This window comes from Gordionus sp. m RMFG-2023, chromosome 4 (assembly GCF_954871325.1).
Source record: "Gordionus sp. m RMFG-2023 chromosome 4, tfGorSpeb1-WG-v2, whole genome shotgun sequence".
NCBI lineage: Eukaryota > Metazoa > Nematomorpha > Gordioida > Chordodea > Parachordodidae > Gordionus > Gordionus sp. m RMFG-2023.
In genome coordinates, this window is record NC_088778.1 from 20,170,341 (window position 1) to 20,194,508 (window position 24,168).

General features: G+C 24.4%; 1 protein-coding gene across 1 annotated transcript; it reads left to right on the forward strand.

The window, feature by feature from the left end:
• Positions 1-1,203: 1,203 nt before the first annotated feature.
• On the forward strand, positions 1,204-17,627 carry LOC135928699 (uncharacterized). The gene is made up of 7 exons (XM_065465156.1): positions 1,204-1,263; positions 1,304-1,400; positions 1,452-1,787; positions 12,213-12,332; positions 16,432-16,570; positions 17,241-17,315; positions 17,361-17,627. Exons 1-7 carry the CDS (start codon positions 1,204-1,206, stop codon positions 17,446-17,448), a joined length of 915 nt encoding a protein of 304 aa, XP_065321228.1. The 3' UTR covers positions 17,449-17,627.
• Positions 17,628-24,168: the final 6,541 nt, after the last annotated feature.

Genomic DNA, 24,168 nt, shown 5'->3' on the forward strand with positions numbered 1-24,168 from the left:
TAATCTTTTAATTTGATCTAACATTCTGTTAAAGTTAATACTTAATTTAAAATAATTTATAAATTCAATTTTAGATAATAGCTGAAATCAAAAATAAATTTTAATAAAGTTAATAAATTAAGAGAAATTGCTTAGATTAGTTGAAATTTAGAGAAATACTACTTGACTCATCAGTAAGCGCGTCGTTAACTTTTCATAGGGGGTGTATTTTGTTTTTAAAAAATGTGCCTGTAATTTTTTTCCTTCCATTTAAAATTTATATACTAAAATTAATTTTAATTATAGTATTGCATGAAATCACTAATCAAAATAATATCTAGCATAAATGTAGAATAAAATAAAACAAATGCTCTACCCACATAACCAAAAAATAATCCCAATCAAAAAGCATATCGATTTTAGTAACAAGATATTAGAAACACTACTTTGAATATTTAATTATTATTTGGTTTAATTAAATATGAAAAAAAATAAGTTAATAAAATTAATTTATAAAATAATCATTATAAATAGAAGTATTTTTTAATGATTACAAATTGGTATAAAATTAGGAATCCCCTTTTTAAATAAAACGGAAGATTGAAAGGCACTTAAATGAAAGATAAAAAAATCAGATTAAAATTTTTACTAATTATGATAATAAATGAGGAACTTTGAATAATTAAATTATTACTTGTATTGGGTTTTATTTTATTTTGATGTGTAAAATCTTAAAATAAATATATGTATCTAGATTATATATTATTTTTTTTAAAATATCTCAACTGTGTAAGGCAAAAAAAATTCTAAAAATTAAGTCATTTCAATATTACAGAAGTATAATTATTTAAAAATTAATTATATAAAAATAGTTTATATGCTCCTTAATGGGACCACTTATTATTTACGAATAAGGAAAGTCACCCGTTTATATATAAAAAAATAAGAATTTACATTGTTTAGACAATTGCTACATGGACTGTCTTTATTCTTTAATCTCTTTTATATTTAATCCGAGAAGATTCGATGGAAAACCCAACTTAAGGGAATTTTTTTGGATAAAATATCTTTGAAGTTAAACAAGTAGGATTAAAGGTTATTTAGATAGATTAAGGTTATTTATATGTTTAAGAGATATTGTTTTAAAAATGATTTTTTTGTCAAATCTGACAAGTCATGTGATTGAAAATTCTTTGATTTGGATGATTTTATCTTAACTATGATATGGATTACCTAGAGGTGCTAGCTATTGCTGAAAAAAATAAACGAGAAAATTTAAGAAATGTTTTAAATTTTGATATTTAGAGTCTACATATTTATTTAGACCAAAAAAGAGCTTTCTCACAACCCTATTAAACAACATAATTTTTTTTTAACGCGTAATATAGATGAATTTCAAAAATCTATTTCAAAAAGAAAAGGTTAGTCTTTTTTATGAATTTCAATATAATGTCTATTGTCATAAAATTTAGCACATTTTTCAAATAATGATTGTAAATTAAAATCTACATTTCTAACTGCTTCAAAAGAAAAATGCAAAAATATTCAACAAAACTCTTCAAAATTAATATCGAAAAAACAATTTCCCATTAATACTATTAAGGAACTGAATAAAAATATTAAGAATTCAAAAATTATTCCTAATAAATCTTTTAAGTATGACGAACTTTTGAAATTAGCTGATCTTAATAAAAAAGAAATTGGTATATCTAGCCCAAAAATCTCCAAAAATTACCAATTTAATCAAAAAAGCATCAATTTAGATTATCTTACAAAAAAAATAGAACAAAAGAATGCCAATAAGCCAAGTAAATACATACATTTAAATATTTTGTGTTATTAGATACACTTTTTAAAGAGAATATGCCTCTTTTGAGATGTTTAAAAATATATATTTCCATTTTTCTTAAAACAAAACTATCAAGATTTTTTAAAAATTATATATTAGTGTGTCCATTTCTTGATATATGTGTTTGATGGAAATTAAATCAGCTGCTATTTGAGAAAGGTAATAATTTAGTTATTGAAAGGTTAAACTATAAAATCACATCATAGCAATTTGTTAACAAAAGGAAAAATCAAAATTTTATTCTATTCTATATAAAGTAAGAACAATATTTGAAACAAATATTAGAATTAGACACATAAATCAAGTAGATTCAATCAAAAATAATTTATCAAATAGATATATACATTGTATGAACTATTTTTGTTCAGAACTTTAAGAATTGGAATGTTTTCAATGAATTTAAAAATGTCATGTGCAAATCTATAAAACATTTGTAGAGTAAAAATATGACATACAGACCTAGACTAAATATCAGCCCAGGTATACTGGCCAGTATAATTTTTACAAATAAACATGGGTCGGGCTTGGATTTTTTTCATCAACTAGGGACAGGACAATTATAAAATTCAGGGGACTGAATATTTTAAACTCAACTATAATATTATGGCTATAATTTTTTTGGGCAGTAAATAATCAAAATAAGCAGTATTTTTATTATCAACATTAATCTTTTAGGCAATTTTTTTTTATAAAAAAATAACCAATTTGTGCTATATAATATTGAGCAGTAAATAAAATTAAGTTGAATTATAACTAAAATTGTATTGCACAATATTTATTTGAAAGTTGTTTAGTATTTATTCAAATATCTTTTTATTATGAGCTACCAAGTATGGTTTATGAAAATGTTAAAAGATTGCAGCTTTTATTGAAATAATTTTTATATCTAAATTAATTAAAACTTACATGTTATTGTACAACAAGAGTCTTTTAGGTTATTACAAATTTTTTATGAAAATTAACATATCAAATATATATAAAAATTAGTAAATTATCAAATATATAAAAATTAGTAAATTAACAAATATATTATATTAGATCATTGTGCATTGTGTCATTTGAGCAAATCTAAAAAATAATTTATAAATGTTTATATCTAAATAATAATTAAAACTTACTTGTTATTGTATAAGAGCCTTTTTAGCTTTTGAATTTATTGAAGGTAATATTATTATTTTTTTTAAAAATTTCCATAATCATTTTAGGTTTGAGGCCCATTTTAAATAAAGTATCTATCTCTAATTTTACATCAGACACTTTGAGAATTTTAGTTTCACTAAGTTCATGAGTATGATATTGAGATGTCTATGCTAGATTATCATCATTAGAATTATTAAGGAAATTAAGTAAAAGTTATGAATAAATCAGGCTTACCATATTTTAAAATAGTTGTCATAGCATCATGATATCGTCTTGCATATTCCTAGGAGAGCCTTGAAATGAAGAAGGTAGAATAATTGGGCTGCTCATTGGAGATTATATTGAAGTAGAACATGCAGATATTAAATAATTAGTGCTGTAAACATTTCTAAAAAAATCAAACACGTTCACTTTCAAAAAAAATGGAACGCGTTCACGTTCGATCAAAATTTTATGATAAATTTTATATATTAGCCATGTTAAAAAATAATATAATTTTATTTTGATAATATAATTATAAATACAATATAATATAGCAAATAAAAGATATCTTATTTATTAAAAAAAAATTCTTATTAATTTTTATTAACATTTGTTTTAAAAATTTTCATCTGATAGAGAAGAACGCTTGGCAATTAATATGGCATTAGCTATACTAAAAACGCGCTCTACAGGAGCGAGGGGATTGTGGTATTATACTTAATAAACAACGCTTTTAGGGATTTTATTAAAAACATTTATTGTTTTGTCCTTTGCTTCAAAAAATTGAGATAAGTTATCCTCCTCCAATCCATCTTTTAATTTCTCGTCAAAAAAGGATATCGAAATTAACAGTTCTTGCATTATCATTTCTAGGGTTTTCAATGCATTTTTATAAAAGGCTATAAGTTTATTTTTTATAGATTCGTTCTGTGGAAGTTTTATCCATGGGCATTGAAATGTGAATACTGTATGTATAATTGCAGAAAGAACATATTGATCTTCATATGTGTTCAAATCTTTAAAAAAATAAAATATATGTAATTTATTTGAGTGATAGGTTTAGTACATTTTATTAATCCCATTTAATACTGCGTCTATCAATGGTTGACCATATTTTAGGCCACTATTTTTTTTAATTTTTAAATAACTATCGTTATTGTTGGGTTCCAAATGCTTTTTTCTACAAATTTAATGATTACATAGTTATATTATATAAAATAAAATAATTAATATTACAATCAAATGTCGTTTTAAAATGGAACTTGAAGATTTTGAAATTGATAATACTTTTTGTGCACATTTTACATTTGGTAAGTAATGAATTAGTTCCTTCAATATAAAATTTTGCTGTAAAATATTTATCAAATTTTGGCCATGGTAATGTTAATTCATCTGATTTTGAATTTTCAGAATCAGATGATGAAATAGTAATATCCATGTTTATTTTAATCTATTCTAGAATAATAGCGTGTTAAAAAAATTGATTGAAAAAGAAAAAACAGATGATTATAAATAAAATATAAGACTTTTTCCTTAAAAAATTAGGATTAATATTAAATTTTTCAAATAAAATAAAAAGTGATTTTAAAATTGAACGAACGTTAAATTCGAACGCATTCACGTTTAAAGTTCCTCAAAAATAAAAGGAACGCCGTTCATCATTTTTTTCAAAAAAAATAATCTTCGTTCACTAACGTTTTCGTTAGCAACACTAAAAAATACATAAATTGACTAAATATTTAAGAACTATATTAACAAAACCCAAATAAATTATTAAAAATTACATTAAATTATAAATAAATTTCATTTATTAAAATGCGCCACTGCGATAAAAATTTATTAGTCGCAAATTCGGCGCAAAACAACCACTAATAACAATTAAATAAACAGCTACCAATTTATATCTCGGCAAACACGTCTAATCAGAACTGACACTGACACAAATTTAAAAAAAAGCCCATCACAAAAATACTTTCCTCAAATGTCTTTGATACAGATACATTAAAAATACCGATACATTTCACGTTTAATTTAATCATTAACAAATACATGTATATTAAAATATGAAAAAAAAACAAGCTACATTTATAAAATAACATTTTAAAGTTTATATCAATGAGCCTTCTTATCACAAATTATAATCTTGTATTTTATAAATAGTTGTTAATATTTCGAAAATTATTAAAAACAGGGAAATCCATTTAAATTTTCACCATGCTTCTTTTATGGAGAACTGGGAAAGGTGACAGTTCCTTAACTACCTCCGATATCAACTCTTTTTTTTTCTTTCTCTATTTTAAGTATTGTATTTGTTGTTTTGTGTTTTTGTTATATATAATGATATATATAAAATGTCAATCAAAAGTGATCTTTGGAAGTTAGTTTTTGTTAATGGATGATTATGGGAGGAAAATGATCACGTTGATTTTTGGTGTAATTTTTACAAGATGTATTGCTGATTTGATATATATAGATGATAATAAAGTTCTTGATATAACTAAAGTTCTTAATATAATAGTATTCAACCCTATTCAAGCTTGAAATGTGGGTGGAGCATTGCAGCCATTATATTTTCGTCATCATTAATGTAAATCTCGACACAGAAGAAATTATTGTAATTGAAACATAAAATTCGAAATATCTTTTATAAGAAATAAGGAGATAATAATATTAATAAAAAAATGTAACATAATTTCCAGTAGGACTATGTTGATCCATAATTTTTTTATCGATCCGATATTCATACAAACCTTATGCGATATTTTATGCAAAAAAGGAAATAAACTACATTATACTATGGGCAACAATAAACACTTTGGAATTTTTCGTTTCTCATATCCAATGCGATGTGTGGATTATAGCGAATTATTAAGCAATTTAATTTTTATTTCCCAAATTTCAAAAATATGTGCAATATTTATGGAATGTGACTCGCTTTAAAATACGATTTTTTAAAACATTATAAATGAATATTTCATTTATTCAAACTGATAATTTTGGCGGTTATTTTGAAAATATTGGTTCGGCCCGACTTTTTTAAACGATAAATATTGGTCCTGATCCGATATTATCGATACAGTTCTAATTTCATGTTTGAATTAGTATAAACTTTAAAATAATAATTTATATGTTTAATAATATAAAATAAATTATATATTTTTTTTCTGAGCTCGGCAATTGATTAAATCACAAAATAATTTTTGGAATAATGCTTAATAAATAAATGTACACGTATGAACCAGAAATAAAGAATTTCGCATGGATAATGCCAGCAATGCAATATTTAGTCATTGGATCGCAAATCGGTTATCGGTCAAATCACGATATTTTTAAAATATTTTTTGGGATATTACACATATAGATAAATAAAACAAAAATGAACATTTTTCAATTGATATTTCTAGAAAATTTGGTCAATCGAATATTTAGTAATTGGTCGGTTTTGAGCTCGGCATTCGGTCAAATCATAATATTAATATTTTTAGGATAATGCTTAACACCCAAATGTACACTTATAACCCAAAAATAAAGAATGTTCCACGGATAACGCCAGCGATGCAGTATTTCAGTTTCAAATCGGTTATCGGTCAAATCACGATATTTTTAAAATATTTTTTGGGATGATGTTTTACACGTAGTTATAAATATATAAAACAAAAATGAACATTTTTCTATTGATATTACTAGCAAATTTGGTCAATCGAATATTCAGTAAGTTGTCCGTTTTGAGCTCGGCATTCGGTGATAATGCTTAACACCTAAATGTACAAATATCAACCAAAAATGAAGAGATTTTGATCATAACGCCAACAATTTGTGCCTTACAAGCTCTCTATTATTTTTCGATTCTAACCCTACTCATATAGTAAATGTCAAAGAAACCTTTTTTTTAATTTTAAGTTTTTCACATGTATTTACATTCACATATAAAAAAAGCGCTAGCCAATAATCATTCTGGTTTCCTAAGATGATATTTCCATATTTATGCATTTAACGCTCTCTTGTGGATATATTTGCTAAATTTTAAAATTGAAAAATAAATTTTGAGTTGTAATAAGCTAGTAGTAAAAATCGAATTATATTTGATATTTAATCTCAATTTTTTATTTAATAAAAAAATTGATTTATGTATATTTAAAAAAATGTACAAAAAAAGTAAAAAGATCGGATCGGTTTTTTACAGCTTTAGGCCCGATCCGATATTTTTGGAAAACGCTAAATATCGTTGCCGATCCGATATTTAATATCGGACAGCCCTAATTATTATAATTATAGATAAATAATCTCTTGTTTTTGCATTACTTTTAATAAAATTGAGAAGGTTATGACCTGCATTGCTAAAAAGCAATTAATCATCCATCTAAATATTATTATATAATCTTATTTTTATAAAATTTTCAGATCTTATCTATATTTATTTTACATTAATAATTTTTTCTAAATAATTTTTTAACAATGCAAATGCACAACTTCCCTTAAATTTTATTAATTTTTTTAAATAGATTTATAGTATTTTAACTATTTTTTTATAAAAATAGAAAGGAACACCCAAAGTTTTATTTATTTTGAATCTTTTTAAATAATAACGCCAATTTTATTATTTATAATTTAAATAAAAGAATTTTTTAAAATATGGTATCTGTATGGAAATATTTTACAAAAGACAAAGATAATTTTGCAAAATGCGTTATTTGCGGAATTCTAATTTCACGGGGAGGAATAATGAAAAATTCATTTAATACTACCAATATCCGTAAACTTTTTTAAATTATTGTATAAATAAAGAAATTAAATTAAATGCATAATTCGATTTTTTGCATAAAAATATTGATTTCTTAATTATATTTACTTCTAAGGGGGATGGTAAAATCAATATAATATCGAACCGGGTTTGAGTCAATATTGGATCGGATCGGTGAGAAATATGTGGATCGGCACAGCCCTAATAATAATTAATATTTTATTTAAATAATAAAAATGTTTTAAAAGTGATAATAATTATTTTAGATTGAAAAAGAAAAAAAAATAATTGTTACTCTCTCATTCTTATAAAAATAGTTATTATTTTTTTAATTAAAATGTATGCCAAATATATTTATTAGACAAAACGTTCTCTCAAAGCGTTTTCCGAGGCACATTTTCGCAAATTTTTTTACTTCTAAACAACAAACAATTTTTATATTATAAATTTAATAAATAATTTTTGTAAAAAAGTATTATATCCCCAGAAAAGGGATCAATGTTACTTAAAGCTAATATTTTTTACTTATTAAAATATAAAAATCATATAAAGTACTTACAATACCAAATTATTTTCTAAAAGCCTATACAAGCAGAATAAGCAAACTGATTATTTAGAGGGATAAGTTATCTAAGAGAAAAATACGATTTAATTCTTATAAATACATTACTTTTATTAAAATATTATTCATCAGATAAGTTTGTATATTTTTATTATTTAGGATTTTCCTAAGGGGGGATTAAAGCCCCCATACCCTATTTTAAGCGGACCTTCGGCCAGGTATCCATATATAGTTATAAAATATTTTTACAAGATAGGAGGTTAATTTATATCCAAAAATAATTCTGGAACAAATAGGAAATATATTTTTATTAGTTTATATAAAATATAATAAATTACAAATACATTAATACAAAAACTGGTAATAATTTATGTTAGATCTAATTTTCTTTTAGAATTTGGGAATTAATTAATTGTTTCAGAATTAACTGGTGTTAATTCCCTATGAATATTTATGAGCGCTTAGCTATTTAATCTATTTTGCGAGGTAGTATTTTGCAAATATGTTTTTAGCCTTCGTAAATTCGAGAAAGTACTTTCATTTACATGTTGTAATAGGGAAACATGCTACAATTTGAGATAATTTTGTTATGTTTGGAAAGTTTATTAATAGGCTTAACCATTCTTTTTAAGCTTGCATACCAATATTTAAATTTAAATTTCTTCTATGTCCCTACCATATCTTGCAAATAAAACGTGTATAAATAGTGAATTTTATCTCTAATCTCATCCGAGATGCTCACTGATGGATTAGAGAATAACAAAATTTGAAAGTTATTGAGCAAGAGTTTATGATTCAATAAGTATTCTCTAATTTGAGTTTAAAATATATCCATAAGTGGTATGAAAATCGTAATTCTGTGATACTTTTCAACTGATTATGTGGAAATATTATTCCCATGTACTTGTCTTGATACAATTCCTGGCATGTTTATTATGAAAGAACCTTTTTTCAACCATGTTAAAAATCTTGCTAAATTCACAATCAGCATTCTTTCTTAAGTTCTAAATTAATTTTATACATATTTTTAAAATAAAGCAAATTTATCCAGATTGCAAATTTTGTAATTTACTTTTGAATGTACTATCTATAAGATAGTATTGTTGATCAATAAATTATAATAAAATTTACTGCAGATCTTTCATCAACATTAACTTAAAAAAATATAAATATAATGTTGAAATACAGTACCTATTAGGACTATCTGAATGGGATCATTTTTCTCTAGCATAATCACTATTGTTTAATCACCAAGAGCAAAACCTACTTAAATGCCCATCCCATGGGAAATAAAAGGAGAGGTAAATAGCCCATGCCCGATTAAATAAAAACTTGATTATAGAATGGTTATGGTGGCTATCAAGTACAAATACAATCTCATATCAGTTAAACTAGTTCTTTATATCAAACTTTGAAAATAATCAATAATCCATTCCATATTCAATATCCATCGTACCCACTTAGAATTTACATTGATAAATAATAGTAATAAAGATAATTGATATTGGTTGAACTAAAATTTTAAGGCTGCATTCAAAGTGAAGACGGATCCGTTCCGTCAAAGGTCAATCTCATTAAAAATGATATTTATGCTCAAAGTGCGTCCGTTCCGATACCTTCCGTCAAAACGGATCCGGCACATTTTGAAGTCCAAACATTTTGACCTTTTGATCCAGCAAATTTTATAGAGCGTTATAATGTTACTTATAATTTTTTAAAAATGAAAATCAATATATATATATATATATCATTTTTAATGAGATTGACTTTTGGCGGAACGGATGTAAAAAACGGATCCGTCTCCACTTTGAATGCAGCCTAAAAGTTATAATTCATATGTTTAAATGAATGTAACAATATTTAGTTCTGGTAGAAAATTAAATATTAATAGATATGTTTATTAATTTAACAAATATAGAATTATTTTTTTCATTTACTTTCTTTAAAAGATATTTTATTATGTCCATATCAATATTTTATAATCTTCTGTAAAATATTTAATTCACTATTGGTAAAAATAACTTAATTGTCATACGATATTAGATAAAATTATATCTACGACACGCTTTTTGTATTGTGCAATAATTTTTTTTACATAATTTATAAATTAAAGTTATTCAGTTTATAAAAATTTTTTATTATATTATTTAGTAATTTTATGGATCTATTAATAATAATTAATATAAATTTCACTTTAGTCTTAAGACTTTTCTCTGGCTTATATTTCATTTCTTAAAAAACATTTTAGGTTTCACTTTTTTTATATAAAAATGCTTTTTTCCAAATATGAATTATAGTCAATGGTTTTATAGTTTAAAAAAATATTAAATTTTACATTCTTTCTAAAATTATTGTTTAAGGGGGACAGGGGGTAGAGAGAGGACTAAGGAGATTTTTTTATTAGCTTAAAATGATATTCACAAAAAGTAATATATTTTTGAAGGGAGGAATTTCCCCTTGCTCCCTCCTTGGTTACACCTATGATTTACAATAATAAATGTAATGACATAAAAAATGTAGGCAATGAATTTCTTAAATGTATAATACTAGTTTCTAACCTGTCAAAAATGACAGGTCATCCAGATATTTCTCCTTATGAATGAGATATTTGAATTTTTTTATTTATTGTGGTAGTTTGCATACCTATTTTTGAATGCATTCCTTAATTCTGATTTTGTTACACATGATTATTTGTTGATATAAATAAAATAAAATTTTTGATTCATAATTAGTATTTCAATCATAAATCTTCATAGATTGGGCTTACCCACGTGAGGCTGGATATACTATTTTCTAGTAGGCCTGGGGTTTTGGGAAATTTTTTAAATAGTAATTTCGTCTAAAATTTTTAAATTAAATTTGGATTATTTAAAAAAAGTCGCTACTATTAAAAAATATTTTATTTTGTTACTAATATTAATAAATTTTAGTATTGCAAACAATATAATTGCTTAAATACATTAAAATATTGTTTGTTTACTAATTCAGGCAGAAACTATAAAAAGATTAACAAATACAAAAATTTTAACAACTTCAAATTCACTCCAATAGTGACTTACACAGATGGCTATTTTTCGCCATTGACATACAAGTTTTAAAAAAATCTAGGCATTAAAATAAGGCTTTTTACAAACGAAGCCAGAGAATTTTTATATATGCTCCAAAAAAATCAAATATAAATTTTTATGGTTCCTTTTTGGGAATTCAATTATATAATTGTATTTTTAATTTTTATAATCGGTCGGCCTGGCGGATAGGTAAATTTAACATTATGGGTATATAATATCTGTCACTTTTATAACTTTAAGATGATAGGAAAGTTGATAGAAAAATAAGATTAACAATATGATTATATGAAAACTTTCACTTCTTGATTATAGATATTTTTTACATTATCGAATTAAGAGATACATTTAAAAAAAATATGGAATAAAGATAGAAGATCTATTCATGCTGCATGACATTGCACATAACTGATAAATAATTTGCAAGATTTTTATTTTTAAATATATTCATATAATATTAAAAAAACAAGTTGTTCACTTCAATCATAACAGGCGCCATTTAAACTAGTTTGATATTTAAAAAAACGCAAAATCGCGTGCATTAAAAATAAATTGTATTAGGAAGGATACATCTATTAAGAACTATATTTGTTTTTTCTTGTGCTTTGACAAAATATTGTGACCGAGGGCCTTAGACAATATTTAATTTTATTTTTCCAAAAAATATAATTTTTTTAGTTCAAAATTTCATCGGAAAATTATTTTACTAACTTCTAGATGGTTTAATAATTTGGTAATGTATCATAGTATCGGGAATGAAAAGAATCGTCCGATACCTAGAATATCTGGTCTATTATACTTTGTATCGTTGCATCTAGGATATATTACTATGTTTAAAAAAATTTTGTTGATATTATATCAGCAATACATTTACTTTCATTATATATATCACAGATAACAATCCACAAATATCTCCTAAAATTGAATATGCCCATCATAAAATTGGAAAAAAAATCGGAAATATAGAATTTAAATATAACATATTGAATACAAGATGTTTAGACAAAAAATCAAGTACTATTATAAATATTTAAATAAATATGTGATATTCTTTTTAAGAATTTTTTATCGGATATATTCAGGAATATGTAAATTATACAAAAAGTGTTATTTTACAGGCATAATTTTATCATTTTGAAGATGTAACGAATTTATCTTTAGCCAAGAGTTTTGAACCGAAGACTGAATCGAACCTATCAAATTTTTTTTTGATAAACCTGAGTCAAACATCTATTAAAAATAAAAGGAGCTATCCAAACCTATATAAACAGGTGTTTATAAAGGTTTTATAAATTTTTAGTGTCAAATAATATAATAAAAAAATACATAATATGTTATATTTATTTTGTTATCTTATTTTGCATATTTTCTGAAGAAAGAAAACTAGAAACTAACTCCCTATTAGCATCAATATAAATGTCTGCCCCAGTTCGACAGATTTCTTTTGAAAGATAATTTTGAAGATTAAAAATTCTATTATCATTTAGAGCATAAATTGCAGGGTTGATCTGTCAAATTCAGTCAATTAACTGGAGGAGTATTTTCCTGGTGAAATACTCTTAAAATAAATCTGAAGAATAAAATAAAAATATATTGAAAAAAGATAAAACGATATAAATAAATGTGATCACAATAATGCTTGATTTTTTGGCACCCAGTGTTAAGGGGAGCATCTCACTAGTATTGAATTTAATGGAGCATTTGATATAATACAAGAATTAGGCATTTTACAGGGTAATGATAATCAAAATATTTCAAGTCATATCATAAATTTCAGAAGTAAAAGCGGCATGTTTAATAGCAAATTGTGAAAGCAATAACTTCCATCAGATTCCGACCTCAAGTTAATGGAATAAACTTTTCCCATCATGCCCATTAAGAGAAGTTTTACTAACAATTCATAGTTCTATTCGGAAAGAAATTGTTCGATTTGGATTAATATTTTTACTAAAAGAGAAATCGATTGAAGATCTCGACAACAGGAAAATTGATTAAAAAATAATAAAGAAAATGATAATATTGAATATGAATCAGAACAAGACATTGCCACGGAGAGCTAAACATTAGTTATTGAATGATAATGAATTAAAAAAATATTATAAAATTAATATTACAGATTCATTTTATTATAATATACAAAATAAAGTTAATATTGACTTAAAAAAACATTTATTAGGATTTGACCATATTTGACTGGTCAAATATCGGTGAATTAATCGAAACATATTTGACCGGTGGAATACACAATCCTAGTAAATTGTGTTCAATTATTAAAATATAAAACGATAAAAACGTAAAATAATAACAAAATTTCAAATAATCACACTAAAAATAAATAAATTAAAGATCTTAACTATTTTATATCTATATAATATTTAATGATTTTTATTTTATGTATCTATTATAATAATCAATATACACGGGCCGGGCCTGAAAATATTTTTAAAAAAAAATCCGGGCCCGGCCGTATATTTTAAAACCAAATATTTGAATCGCCATTATTAGCTATAAAAAATAAAAATAATATATTTTGAAAAAATCCGGGCCGAGCCGTGCAAATTGTACTTCTACAGATCTCTGATAATAATCAAAATAATTTTAATAAGCCTATAAAATACAACAATCTAAAATAAATTATTAACAGGATATTTATAGTTATGTTATATAAAATAATAATAATAACAATTCGTATCTTTTAAAATTAGAACTTGAAGATTTTGAAACTGATTATTGAGTATATAATGTTACTGTAAAGTATTTATTATATTTGAGCCATATTATGATGATGAAATAACAACATCCATTCTTACGTTAATCTATGAATAATAATATTTAAATTAAGAAGCTCTCTATAGGACAGAAATAGTGATTGTTTAAAAAAATTCAAATATTATAAAGGAAACAACTGATTAAAAAATAATCCTTTTTTCTTAAAAAATTTGGATTAATATTAAACTTATATTTTTTATATTCAAATGAATAAAAATAAAGATTTTATGAAATTGAACGAACGTAAAAATCGAACACGTTCATCAAAAAGAAGGAATGCGTTAATCAAAAAAATGAAAGGAACGTCGTTCATCATTTTCTTGATAAAAACTAATTGAACGCGTTTGTTTACATTGCCTAAACATAACATAAACAGCTATAATTTTTTCTACTTAGATATAAAAAAGCTACACTCGGGAACAGGTTACCAGGTATTTCAACTTCGTCATATATGAAAACTCCCGTAGTTTTTTTTAAACGTATTAAACTAATTTCTCTGCAATTTCAATCTATCAAATCTTCTGCATTGAGAAATCATCAAGGATTGTAGTGTTCTATATCCACTGAATTATATTCTTTCGATAATTTATTTTTTTCAAGTTAAATTGATCTAAATCAATAATAATGTGAAAATATATCTAAGAATATTTATATTTACATTATTTTAATATTCTATGTCCAATTTTTAAATATAAAGCTTCATACTTAAACCAATCAGAATTATAAAAATCAAGTTTGCGTGATTTGTGAAATGCAATATTAAAGAAATATTGATTAATAATATTTCATTTAGTAATTCAATTTTAATATTTTATAAAAAAATAAATCAGAACTTAATTAATGCAGTTTAATCAAACAATTTTTAAATATTTTATATTCATAATTTAAAAAAATATATTTTCCAAAAGTCAATAAAAAATTGAAAATTAACTTATTAATATTACTGTCCATTTCTCATTAAAAAACTGATCAAATTGTTGTCACCAAAAAATGCATCAGAATAAAATTATAAAACTAATGTTTATTTATGATAAATCAACGAAAAATAATCATGTCGCGAGAGAAAAAAATGTTCTCTTAAAACTAGGAATGTACCGATATTTTTAATGGGATCGGATTTGGCTGATATTTCATCTTTTTTTAAACTATAGGCGAATGTAAAATTATCCGATCCGATAAAATGGCGTCTTTATTTTTAAAAATTTTATTTCAAATTTCATAATATATTTGTTTATTTCTTATTATGCAAATATATTAATGTTATTAATAAATAAGTGATTTATCAATAAAAATATTTTGTATACTTTTAGTTTCATGAATACAAACTATAACTTATGATATATTTAAATGGCTTATATTATGGTATAGTTATAGATGTTATACTATTAAAAAGTATATGAGATGAGTAGTCATTTGTAGTAATACAAAATCGCTCCATTTGAGACGATTTTTAAAAGCGCCTAACTCAATATTTTAGCCAAAAAATATTCCCTAAGACATTTCGCCAATAGTTGTCCCACCTATGAGTAAAATCTTCTGGCCTACGTAATATTTTCTGAATAAAATGGTGAGTTAGCTGTTTTTAAAAATAAACTAAATGGAGCGATTTTGCAACACTAGATATATGTATTAAAAGTTAGAACGGTTAATGTTTTTACAGAATACAAAATCAGGTATGATATCGGAACGGTAATCGACCTATATCAATTTAATATTGATCAAATGGTCTCTAAAAAGTGGTATTGGTACACCCCTAATTAAGACGTATTTAGGCAATCATTTTGTTCGCCATACTGAAATTTTTTATTATTTGAATAAAACGAGTGCAATTTTTTTTAAGTTAGCAACTGTTAAGCTAACAGGCCCGCTAGAAAATATAATATTAGATCCATCCGCGGGCCAGCTCGGCCCATAAAGGTCTCTGATTTAGATCTCTATTTTATGTGTAAACCAACTATCACATATAGGTGTCCCAATGTACACCGAGTATGGCATGATTTGACACAAAAGTAAAATCAGATTAAATTTTCTAAAAAAGAATAGTTTTTATAAAATGTATATTTACTATTTCAAATAGCTTTTTAAAATTCAGTAGGTGTCTTATTTATTCAGATTAGTTTAATATTATTGAATTTATTCAAGTTTGAACGAAAAATGTCTCAACCATCAAATAGAGAACTGCAGTGGGCCCGAGCCTGAGGTCTCCAAATTTTAAGGAAATTTAGGCCAAACTCGGTCTATAAATTTAAAAACTGGCCTGGCCAGGTTCGAGCTTAAAAAAAATATAGAAATTAAAACTACTACCTGATTTTATATATTAAAGTAATTTAAATCAATATTTTAGACATTAATTATAAAGATCATAAGAATGGAAATGACGAAGAAAGTGATCATGATTCTTTTGTAGATGATAACACTATAGATGATGAATATGGAAATTATTCTGATCACATAAAGGCAATATTTGGATATGATAAAAAAAGGTTTATCTTGTTACAATTACTTAAATTTTGTTATAAGGGCAAGTTGATGTTAATTTTCTAATATTTATTTAAATTTAGATCTATTTTTATCATTTCTTAATTTTCTTAAATTTTTTCTTCTCATTTTTATTATTATTTTTTTTGTCTTTTTTAAAAGAATTTCTTTATTTTCCATGTCATCTTTTATTAATTCTCCATTTTGTTCATATTAACCATTTTTTTTCCCTTTTCACCTTTTTCTCTTTACAATTGTAGAGTTAAATTACATTTCATCGTAATAATAAGAAATTGTACACCAAAATGAAGACTGAGGACTTTAAGCATAAATAAAGTCTGAGGACTGTTGACATAAATAGAGGCTGTATAATTCATATTCTTTATTTCTTCAAAAACAAATTATATATATTTTATTTTCTAAACACACTAAAACGCCAATATATTTTAATAATTTTATAATACATAATTTTTTTTATATATAAATAAAATATATTCTTAAAAACATTCTACATAAAATTCAATTAACCCAAAAAAACATAAAAGTAATCAACAAAATCATATATTATTACAACATAAAGGTCAGCCCATTGTTAACAGTTTTTAATCAACTGATATTAATACTTTTCGTCAATATTTAATCGATATTCTTAAAAAAATTAAAAACTATTACTAGATATGCAAACGAAATTGAAATTGATGATGTAAGAGAAACTTCATTCAAAGATCAAATGAAAGAAGAAGCTAGGAGGTTTTATATTATTTTATATTTCATTTCCTATATCGATATGAATAGTACAAGAATCGGAAAATTCGAAGATTTGGAAGACATAAAATTAGAAAATGAACATATATTTAGGAAAAGAAAAAGGAAAATTATATAATTAATTTTTAGAACTGTAAAATATTTTTTTCATTTCTGAAATTTTATTAAAACAAGTTACGAAAAGTTATAAACATATGTATTCAGTTTATTAATTGGGAAATATATTTTGCTTTATATATTTAAAATGATTTATATTGTTAATTTATTTATTCGTATATTTTAATTTTCATGATCACTTTTGAGGGTAATTCCTTATAAAATCGATAAATCTAGAATCCGGCCTTTTTAATTTACTTGAGAACATTAGCAAACATCGACAAAATTATAGTCTCTTAAGACCAGAAGATCCCTAAAAATTTTGAAATTGACCTTTTTTAATATTAAGATAAGTTAAAAAATATTGATGCAAAAAAGTAAAAATAAAAACTGAATTTATTTCTAGCTCTACCAAGAACTTAATAAATATTGAGATTTCATTATATATTTTTTTGAAACTGAAATTTCTATGTTTTGCTATCTGATTTGTAAATTTAATTATTTATATATCTATTTTTAAAGAAAAATTAAGGACAGCCGGGGTTTTTATATAGTTATTGTGATTTTTTTAAGTTGGAAAGCATAAAATGTGAGATCTACCAGATTCAATATACTATATTATTTAGGGTTCCACGTCTTTATAGAGAAACCATTATAGAGAATGTATTTTATAGAGAAACAATTATAGAGAATGCATTTATAGAGAATTGTTTTATAGAGAATGTAATTTATAGAGAATGATTTTAAAGAGAATTATTTTATAGAGAATGTCCTTTATAGAGAATGACTTCAAAGAGAATGATTTTATAGAGAATGCCGTTTATAGAGAATGGTTTTATAGAGAATGTCGATTATAGAGAATGATTTTAAAGAGAATTATTTTATAGAGAAGGTCCTTAATAGAGAATGACTTCAAAGAGAATGCTTTTATAGAGAATGTTGTTTATAGAGAAGGATTTTAAAGAGAATTACTTTTATAGAGAATTATTTTGTAGAGAATTACATTGTAGAGAATTATTTTGTAGAGAATTACATTGTAGAGAATTATTTTGTAGAGAATTATTTTCTAGATCTTGATTTTATAGAGAAATATTATATATGGGACAACTAGAGAGTTCAAAAAATTTATGCGGGATTTGAAAAATATATCAAAATTAACATTTTAATAATACAATTCAGTTTATTTGTTGTATTTTTTCGATGATTTTATTTGTTTCAACAATGGTTTTTTTGTAAAATCTTTTTAGTTCATATCAAGGTTTATCTTAATTATTAACTCAGCTAAACCAACCTGAAACCATTTGTTAAATATGTATTAACCGTTATTAAAGAGAATCTAAACTTAACCAACCATTTTTAAAATTTTTATATATTGCATTTATATGTCAGCTATCTAAATTAGCCTTTAGAAGGGTTCTTAACTTTACCCTGATGGATATATGACGGACGAGAATCTTATTCTAATTTTAATTAAGAAAAGGTTTTAACCAGTTGTTTGGGTAAAAAATATGTCACATTCCCATTCGTTCTGCGTTTCGGAACACGTTTGGTTTCTATATAAGATATTATAGCGAATGCACTATCGCGAATGTATTATAAAAAAATCGAAAGATGGAAAATATCTCTTTTTTACATTTTCTATGCCTTCATATTTTTTTAAATGTGTATTCTTCAAGACTAAAAGAGGTTTAGAAAGATTTAAAATAAAAGTTTTAAAAGCAAGCATTGATGGATATTAAAATTAATTAAACAAGCTGAAGCGATCATTTATGACTCCCCTTTTTACAGTAGAAAGCAAGGCCCTATAAAAAATATATAAGAAAAGTAAGATATCTGTCTCATGAAGCGTTGATAATGAAAATTATTATGTTATGCTGGAAAATAAAAATATTGCTTTAATCATAAAAAATTTTTTATTAAGAAACACCCACCCCCCCCCCCCTCCCCCCACCTCCAAACAGAAAAGTTTGAATAAATAATTAGCCCTAATGATACGAAGTTAAATATTAATGATTATTATACTTGCTTATAACCAGATCTATAGACCGACTACCAATAATAAAAAGACGCTTAACCATTCAAACAATGTTAAACAGGACCTTTTACCACAGGAGAAGGGGTTATAACTCAAGATTGGCATTGAATTTAAAATGGGTAGTTTGTATTTGGTCCGTTGTTCTAATTTTGATGTGGTATAGGAAATGAGTGAAGTGGGGGAAGAAGGTGGTAGTATTATAATATATGATGCAAAATCTTTTGATTATTAGGTATTTAAAATATCTTCTAAGTGTAAAAGAGTTAGTAAAATATTGTGCAATCTGCTGCAAATATCAAGCTTAGATATTTGCTAAAGAAAGACATTACAATGCGATGGAAATCAGTGTATATCATGATACAAAACTTCTTATAATCATATGATGAAATTCAAGTTTGTCTGTGAACCAACCATATTTAAACAAATTGGTATCAATAAATATAATCCCTATATGTAAATAAAAAATTTCTTATAAATATTAAAAGTCTGATCTTCGGAAAGTTTAACAAGTGCAAAAAACCTATAAAACATTTTAAAATTTTGATTCATCTTTCTCTACACTGCTAAGGAGTTTAGGCTTGTAATAAGAAATTTCCATTTTACTAAAATCAATTTAGAGAAAAAAGTGTATTATTTTAAATTTTGTCGGTGTATAATTTTTAGGTAAGGGTTTGAACTATCATCTTGTAAATTCAGATACAATTATTTTCGGACCTTTGACGATTTTGACAGAAATGATCCAACCACCCCCTGGTCTTCCTTGTCTACCCTGTGAATATTAGACAGCTCTAGTGATCTTTTAACTAAACTTAATTTTGGTAAGGCTATAGTTTGATGGGTATTGTTTTTTTTTGTTATTATTTGCATTTAAAATCATTAATTGAGTGCGTTTTATTAAATTTAAAAATCTGATTTTGTCAGAAATGCACCTGAATAAGTGTAGAATGCCCATCCTTAATGTTGCGCAATCGGTTAATTTTAGGCAATTCCAAAACGGTTAGCCAAGTTTTTAGGTTAAAAAATCGGCTAAGCATAATTAGGCATCGCATAAAAATAGGCGAAAACTAATTATTCAAAAATTAGGCATCGGCTAAGGAGCTCGGTTAATCGCCCGTAATATATCTTTACATAATAAATATATTAAATAATTTTAATAAAGGCTAGGCTTAGTGATGCGTAACGCTGACGGGCGATTAGCCTAGCTTCTAGTCCCTACATTTTGTCTAATTAGTTTTAGGCGATTTTTCGGTTAAGCCAAATTAGGTTTAGTTGATTTTTAGGCTACTAACATTACTGATAAATTTCAGATTAATGTAAATTAAAATTTCTTCAGAGGTTCAATATAAGATCTTCTGAAATTTATAGGGTAGGTATTCTATACATATTATAATGCATTTTCAGCGAAATCAAATTTAAAATTTAATAAAACGCGCTCAATTTATGATTTTAAATAAAAAAATAAAACAAAATAAAATTATTAAATACAAAAAAATATTGGCGCAATCGTATGAAATTCCCAGGGTAGATTCTCTTCGGAATTGGTAAAATTAGATTTATTAGGGAAATTATAAAAGCGCACTATAAATCAGAGACCTGGCCAGACCTTAAGCCCGGGCAGTATTTTAATTTTTTTAAATATACCCGGGCCGAGCCTAAAATTTTATTTTTTTAAATACACGGGCCGGGTCAAAAAAAGCTTTTTTTGAAAAAACTAGGGCCGGGCCATATATTTTAAAACCAAATATTTTAAATCACCATTATTATCTAGGCAAATTAAAAATATATAATATATTTTTAAAAAATCGGGGCCGGGCTAAGCAGATTAAAATAATGCACAAAGCAACTAAATATTGACAAAATTTTCTAAAACAATTGGTGTAAGGCTGGCTTTGTTGCTAATAGTTTTTTTTAATGGCTACTCTACTAGTTAAAGCAAAGCACTAATAGAAACTGATAAAGAAGGAAACATTTTCATAATTTAAGCATTACTACTTCTAATTGTTTAGCGTATTTTAAAAAAAATAACAACAGGAAACTCAAAAATATTATCATAATTATTCATAAGCAATACAAATCAGGAACGTGAATAATTTCTTTTAAGATTATTTTTTCCCTTTTTTTATTCAAGGGTTCCGAGAATTTATATGAAGGCATATGGCTTGTTTTTTTTTGAGAAAATTTATTTCTAAAATAATACTTAATTCATTTTCTGTAAAATCATTCTCTATAAAATTCTATAAAATTATTCTCTATAAAATCCTTCTCTATGAAATAATTCTCTCTAAAACAATTGTCTGTAAAATATTCTCTAAAAAATAATTCTCTGTAAAACAATTCTCTGTAAAATATTCTCTATAAAATCATTCTCTATAAACGAGATTCTCTATAAACGACATTCAAATATAATTGTTTTCTCTATATAAAAGTTTCTCAATAAAATAAATTCTCTATAAAATCATTCTCTATAAACGACATTCTATATAATTGTTTTCTCTTTAAAAGTTTCTCTATATAATAAATTATAAAATCATTCTCTATAAACGAGATTCTCTATAAAATCATTCTCTATAAATGAGATTCTCTATAAATGAGATTCTCTATAATTGTTTTATTCTTTATAAAATCCTTCTCTATAAAATAATTCTCTCTAAAACAATTCTCTGTAAAATATTCTCTATAAAATAATTCTCTGTAAAACAATTCTCTGTAAAATATTCTCTATAAAATCATTCTCTATAAACGAGATTCTCTATAAACGACATTTAAATATAATTGTTTTCTATATAAAAGTTTCTCTATAAAATAAATTCTCTATAAAATCATTCTCTATAAAATCATTCTCTATAAAATCATTCTCTATAAAATCATTCTCTATAAAATCATTCTCTATAAAATCATTCTCTATAAAATCATTCTCTATAAAATCATTCTCTATAAAATCATTCTCTATAAAATCATTCTCTATAAAATCATTCTCTATAAAATCATTCTCTATAAAATCATTCTCTATAAAATCATTCTCTATAAAATCATTCTCTATAAAATCATTCTCTATAAAATCATTCTCTATAAAATCATTCTCTATAAAATCATTCTCTATAAAATCATTCTCTATAAAATCATTCTCTATAAAATCATTCTCTATAAAATCATTCTCTATAAAATCATTCTCTATAAAATCATTCTCTATAAAATCATTCTCTATAAAATCATTCTCTATAAAATCATTCTCTATAAAATCATTCTCTATAAAATCATTCTCTATAAAATCATTCTCTATAAAATCATTCTCTATAAAATCATTCTCTATAAAATCATTCTCTATAAAATCATTCTCTATAAAATCATTCTCTATAAAATCATTCTCTATAAAATCATTCTCTATAAAATCATTCTCTATAAAATCATTCTCTATAAAATCATTCTCTATAAAATCATTCTCTATAAAATCATTCTCTATAAAATCATTCTCTATAAAATCATTCTCTATAAACGACATTCTATATAATTGTTTTCTCTTTAAAATAAATTCTCTATAAAATCATTCTCTATAAACGAGATTCTCTATAAAATCATTCTCTATAAATGAGATTCTCTATAATTGTTTTCTCTTTAAAAGTTTCTCTATAAAATAAATTCTCTATAAAATCATTCTCTATAAACGAGATTCTCTACGAAATCATTCTCTATAAATGAGATTCTCTATAAACGACATTCTCTATAATTGTTTTCTCTTTAAAAGTTTCTCTATAAAATAAATTCTCTATAAAATCATTCTCTATAAACGAGATTCTCTACAAAATCATTCTCTATAAATGAGATTCTCTATAAACGACATTCTCTATAATTGTTTTCTCTTTAAAAGTTTCTCTATAAAATAAATTCTCTATAAAATCATTCTCTATAAACGATGTTCTTTATAAACGACATTCTCTACAATTGTTTTCTCTATAAAAGTTTCTCTATATTTGCATTCTCTATAAAAGATTCTCTGTAAAGACGGGATACCATTATTTAGCAATATATTCCTTTTTCACCTTTTTTTTTTATAAATATAACATGTAAAAGATAAAATGTAAGGAGAAATAAATCATAAAAAGTCGAAAAATTGTTTTTTAGGATAAAAAAAGAGGAAAGAATTTTTTGGAGTAGAGAAGTGAAGAAAAATAACATGGAAAATTAATAAATTGTTTTTAAAAAGACAAATGAATTATCAAAAATGAGAAGATAAATAAATTGAGAAAAAATAAGAAAAATAAAGATTAAAAATGACTTTGAGAAATCGCAAAAAGTTAAAAATAAAATTAGAAGAAAAATTTTTTGAAAATTGACAAGTTTTTAAAAATAACCCCTTTTTGAAATAAGAATTTTTTTTTTAATTAAAACTTTTCCTTTCCTTTGGGACTCTTCCTTTTTTGATCGAACAGTTTCCTCTTTTGGAACTATTTCCTTTTATGATTGACTATTTTCCTTTTTTGATCGAACTTTTTCCTTTAATGATTTACATTTCCCTTTTTTGAATGGGAAACCCTGTATTTTAAAAATCGTAATTTTTGGAAAGCTATTGTGGGCCTATCGATAATAGCTTTTCTTGCCAATCTTATAGTTTTGGGTTCGAATCTAAGGACAATATTTTTCCTGAAGCCAACTTAGTGGTTCCATCCAGGGATGTAAACCCTGACCAGTACCCTGAACTAGTGTTGTTAA